Raw genomic sequence first — 5930 nt, forward strand, 5'->3', positions numbered from 1 at the left:
GGTGTATAGATAATGAATGGAATGGAATTTGAATACTGAGCACATAACTCCATCTTGGTTCCCTTTCTCCTAAATGTCCCTGTTCAGATGCTCCAAAACACACGACCATCCTGAAAGGAGAAGAGCAGCAGCACCCCAACGGGACTCGTTCTGTGACGCTGAGCTGCAGCGCTCAGTCTCACCCTAAAGTCGACCGGTACTCCTGGTACAAGAACACATATGAGTCTAAAGGGTATTTACCTCTACCCAGCAGTCCAACCTTGACAGTGTTCTCACACCAGAAAGGAGAGTACTACTGCACTGCTGAAAACAAAATAGGCAAAAAATCGTCGGAGTCAATCAGGCTGTTTGATGGTGAGTGAATCTGAAAGCCACAAGACTGTATTGTTTTTCCCCTTTGACAAAATCGAAGCATTGTGAAACTACACCACTCGCTAACCGACCTGTTTGTGTGCTGAACCGCTGTCTCTTCCTACCACAGACACACTTAAGAAGGCCGTGACGTACTTCCTGTTGATTTGCGTTATTTTGTTTATTTCTCTCTTCATTTTCTTTTTGTACAGGTACAGTATAGATGAATTATTAAACATTTTTACAGAAGATTTGTCATGCGTCACCGACATGTATAACCACCGTCCTGTCACTTTTTGTTTCCAGACACAGGAGGAACAAGTCAATTCAGCGAGGAACTATACAGCCCTCTTGTGGTTTTCTGGTGATGGCTCATATGTGCAACCTTTTCTACTTCTGTGTTGAACAAGTTTAGACCAAAAAAAATGACACATCTCTGTGTGTGTGTGAACTAATGCAGGGTTGGCGGAACAGTGTGGAGAGGAGGAACCTGATGAACGAGGCTGCTTTGGCAGAGCCTTTCAGGAGCAGGGATGACCTCTTGCCAGAACAGCCGTGCCGTCCAAATGCCCAACGCTGCCAGCCTCGTCCAGACAGCACGTAAGACGGCAGCCGCACACACTGTCCCCACCCGGGGACAAGGGGCGCTCTGTTGGACCGGATGCTGCCGCTCATTCTTTAGTCAAAGCATCCATTTGAGATTGTTCAAATGCAAATGGCACAACGAGAGCCCGCCCTGTTACTTATTCTGCTCACTCGCTTCACGTTTTTTTAACTCTCATCATCGTTGTTGCTTCTCAGGCCTCCGTCCAACGTTAACATCGTTTACGCCACCGTGAACCTGCCCAGTGGGAAACAGGTGAGTCAAGCAACTCCAAACAAGCTTCCAAACATCCAAATTTTAAAAAGAAATTAAAAACAACAACAAATGAAAGCTATTGTTTGTGAGAGACTTTAATAAAAATCACAGTGTGAGAAGTAACATTTTATATGCCTTGGTCTTTATTAAAGAGTCAATCAACCCATTTTACTCACATCATGTGGAACACTTTGTCTATTAAAACAGTCATAAAACTGTCTGCTGTGGCTCTGGAGAAAATAACTGGTGAAGGTTTGAGGTTTTATCTCAGCTTTGGCTACGAAAGTTCACATTTATAGCAGAAAAAAAGGCTGGAAACGTGTGTGTGGGAAAGATGTGGGTAGTGAGCAGGAAAAAGTGGTGTAAAGATGTAAGATTCAAAATGCTTTTAACCCTTTGAAATACTTGGAGAATGAAAATTTCAACCCGAGGGTGTTATTGAAGGATATTTCAAGATATTATTTTTAAAAAAGGTTACCATATATGGTAATTGGCCCGTCTATGGTTTTAAAAAAAAGGGGGAATTTATAATAAATAAAAGAAAAACTTTTATTTAGAAACATTTCAGTTTGAGGTAATGATACACAACCAGTAGCAAAGTATTTATAAAGTTCTTGGCAAGTTCATTTAATCACATTTTTCTTGGTTTTGGCACTAATCTCAACAAATAAATCAAAGTAGAGTTCAATGCAAACCAGTACCAGCGCGTTTATAATGTGCCTGGAACATTTATTTAGTGACATTTTTTTTTTTTTTAGGTAGCATATTGGCACTGATATAAAAACTAAATCAAAGTGCACATGGTTGGCACAGGGCGGACATGTTGAAGGAAGTTACCAAATATGGTCACGTGCCCCATAAAGGCTCAACCATTGTTTCTGCAGGTATATTGAGGATATTCCCGCCTCTTTTTAAACCTGTTTCATCCAAATCACTAAAAAAAAATCATTCAATTTCAAACACTAGACAACGGTAAAACTGCAAATTTGAGACACTGATTCATTTATATTTCCTTGTCAGTGAGCAAAGTGAATCGCTGGTTTTATGGAGCCAAACGGTTGGACAGTTCTTAAGACAAATTTGAGAACAAAAAGATAAAATTGGAATATGAAAGCTGAAGTACCGCTCCGGAACGCTGTGAAAATCACATCATAGCCAAACTACAAATAGGGAAGTGAAACTACCTTTGAAATACAAATGAAACTGCCATTGTTTGTTTTTTGGAATTTCTTCATTTCTTTGGGATTTACTCAATAATAATAATAAATACAGATATACCTTTACATACATATTTACCGTAGCTGGAAAATATCCCACCTTTTTAAATTATCCCTTTTTTATTCAAAGCCCCAAAATGCAAAAATGAGTTGTTTTTGGTTTATTTTTTTTATTTTTTTTTAAATGTTGCACATGAAAACAAGATAATCAGATTTAACAGCACCTTTGAGGACGTCAGCAGCTTAATGTCATTTTAAATGGAAAAACTAAACAAGCACTTGGACGGCACACAGTTAATGTGCAGTCTTTTAATTAAAATGTGCCCCAAAAATACAACAGGTTCTACCAACGCCAGTGTTCTTCTGATTGACTCGGTCTCCATTATACACCACCGGATGAGTCTTCGGCGGATCAAGCTGGTGCTTTTCCCTCTGTGTGCTGTAGCTGTGTCCTCTCAGTGCATATGTACTGTGGAGGAAGGGCATCAATGGACAACCTGCAGCCTCCATTTGAAAGCATGAATGAGCTGATTCACTTATTTCTGTATCTTCTGTCTGCATCCGCTCAGGCTCCCTCTGCACCGAAGCCGAGGCAGCAGCATGAGGAAGACACGCAGAACGATTCCCTCAACTATGTTTCTTTACACTTTGGGAATAAGGACAAGTAAGAATTTATGTTTTGCATGAAACTGGAGGTCAAGAAACGTGTCATTACAAAGCAGACTTACTGATGGTTTGTTTTGTTAGGAAACCGGACGAGACTGTGGTTGTGTATGCGCAGGTGTCCAAGAACAAGGCATCTGCCGAGGTCAAAAACTTTGCTGAACCACATTCTTTCCATGCATCATGTTCTTTTTATTGCATTATGGTACATTTTTCTTTCTGTGTAACAAGCACAACTTCAAGTCCTCACAGCAATCAAATGCAGGCTTTATATGGATTTTGCTGGAACTATAACAGAAACAATCTTTCTCTGCTACCTTTGAGAAACAGATGGAAAGACGGGCGGACTACGAGAACATCACGGCGGTTAATGCGGCCAATCTTCCAAATCTATCCGACTCCGACTCTGACACCAGTGACGATGAAACGGAAGTCAACTACTCTCAAGTGAACTTTAAGCCAGCGCCTGGACACCGGAGGGACAGCAGCAGCAGCAGCAGCGACTCGTCCACCAGCTCGGAAGAAGACGAGACTCAGTACTCTCAGGTCAAAGTCTGACATCGCAGCTGAACTCTGGACTTGCTCGAGAGTTTTTTTTTTTTTTTTCGAGATGTTTTACCGTCTAATCCAAAATGCTTCTTCACTTCTGACTGAATGGTCAAAGACTGTCAGCATTCACAGCACGAACATGTTGGATTTAACTAAAATGAACAACTATGGGAGGCTGAATGAGGGTTTTATTACATCTTCAGGCTTGTTTTTTTTATTTTATATATATGTATTTTAATTACTAGCAGCATTTCCTCATGTACATTATTTAAACTATCCCTGCTTTGGTGTATTTGTATATAACTATGTTGGTTAACTTGGTTCGAAGAGCCTATTATCCAACTGTTTGTATTTGTTTTGTGATATTTTTGATCAGTTACAGCTGTTTTTATCAGATTTGGAATTTTTTAAAGTGTATATGGACAGTTATATATATATTTTTTCAACATAAATGTATGATTTTAACATTTCTTTTATTTGAGCTGATCTATTATAGGCTCCCTAACAGATCAATAGATTAAGTACCCTAATCTGATACTTATGCTAAGTTTTTTTTTAAATTTTATTATTATTTTTTGCCTGGGACACAAAAAAGTAGATGGCAACATCCCACTTGTGGATCTATTATAGGCTCAAGTGGGATGTTCGCCACCTTAAGTTGTATTTTTTTGTGTCAAAGTTCCTGTCGAGCTGCACCTTGAGGTCAAATGCGAGTCAATCATGTGGGTCGTAAACTCCCTGCTGTTCATTGTTTTGGTTTGACATTTTTGAACGTTTGGTCTTCTCTGCTCAGAATAAGTTCGCTGCTGTCCTCAAATGAGTATCCCTCAAGAACCCAAACTATCCCTCTCATTGACCTCCCGACCAGTCAGTCAGAACTGAAGAAACCTAACAGGAGGTTAGACGTCTTCAACAAACTCAAGCTTGTCAAGCTGCTGTAATGGTAGCTTTTGCATATGCCTCGCCTGTGTACGTTTACGCTGCAAGCACCAAACAGAACCCAGCACATCCAAACTATGAATTTGATCAAACATTTTGGGGAGATGTGCAGACAAAGCTGAGAAAACGACATGTTGTAAAGCTGTGCTGCAATCACTCGGCTAAGACTTGCTTAAAGCATACAGTGCCATCAATATGTTATAAATATATGCAAAGCAGTATATATGGTTCCATTTAACTTTAGCCAACTTAACAGCAGGAAGAATTACTATATTTTTTTTTGTGCAATTGTACTGTATTTATGTATTTAAAAGAAGAAAAAAAAAACCCTACGAAGTTAATAAAAAGTGAACAATTATCCCCGTGTACCTGCTTCTTTCACTCTGATTTTAGATAAAGAGCGAGAATCATAAGTCAAAAGTTAGCATTGAAATATTAAATATGAACAGTATTTATCGAAGGTAGTCAACCACATATAGCTATGAGAGAAGATTCACACAATGCAATCCGGTTATAGATTCAACCTCAGCATACAGATTTATTGTGATATCTGTATTATGAGGTAGCTACCTAGCGCATGTCTTTTAAAATCATTGTATGGTGTTTGTTTTTTTTTTTGTTTTTCAATGAAGAGAATCAAGAAGAACCTACAGAGGAGAGTGACATACCCCTTTTTCCACCAAACCGGTTCCAGTGCTAGTTCCATGCCAGTGCCTGACACCAGTTCTTTGTCTTTCCACCGCCTAAGCACCGGCTCCAGGCTCTCAAAACTGGTGCTTAGCAAGCGCCAACTCTTTGCTGGGCCAGAGCTTAGTACCGAGTACGTCAGGGGGCTGGGGGCGGGGTTATCGTGACCACCGAGTCCAATGAATGAATGGGACACACAAGCGGTGATTTGTGTTGTTTTTCGCCAGGACGTCTGATCACAGATTTATTGGAATGAGTCCCGGGACACACGGAAGTTTTGCACAAACTGTTGCGCCCTGAAAGCCGGTACGACTGTGTGGAAAACAGCACTTTTATAGCTTTGGTATACTGCGATATTTACACTTAGAAATGCGGTCAACAGCAGCTACCACAGCCTGAAATGTGGGGCGTTCGGGGAACGTCGTACATTGAGTCTATCAATTAGAAAATGTTCAGCGGGTCATATGTTTTGCCTGTGACAAGGTGAGAAGTGTGAACAAATCAGAAAGTTGGTCGCACCGGTAAAAAAAAAAAGTTAGTCTGGAGTCCTGTGTGGACCTCCGTGTGGTAAACGGCTACGTATGGCATGGCTCTAATTTGGCTCCTTGCTGATGGAAAAGCAACCAGTTCTTAGATTGGAACCAACTAAGCACCGGCACAGAACT

General features: G+C 40.4%; 1 protein-coding gene across 1 annotated transcript; it reads left to right on the top strand.

The window, feature by feature from the left end:
- Window positions 1-65: 65 nt before the first annotated feature.
- Window positions 66-4944, top strand: LOC103372394 (uncharacterized; the record flags this gene model as incomplete). Its single annotated transcript, XM_008302012.1, has 8 exons — window positions 66-354; window positions 482-563; window positions 658-715; window positions 812-951; window positions 1153-1210; window positions 2997-3091; window positions 3175-3235; window positions 3421-4944. Coding segments are annotated over 8 exons (1011 nt in total), but the record flags the coding sequence as incomplete, so codon positions are not given.
- Between the last annotated feature and the right edge of the window lie 986 nt (window positions 4945-5930).

Source organism: Stegastes partitus, unplaced genomic scaffold, assembly GCF_000690725.1.
Source record: "Stegastes partitus isolate 25-593 unplaced genomic scaffold, Stegastes_partitus-1.0.2 Scaffold1747, whole genome shotgun sequence".
Lineage (NCBI taxonomy): Eukaryota > Metazoa > Chordata > Actinopteri > Pomacentridae > Stegastes > Stegastes partitus.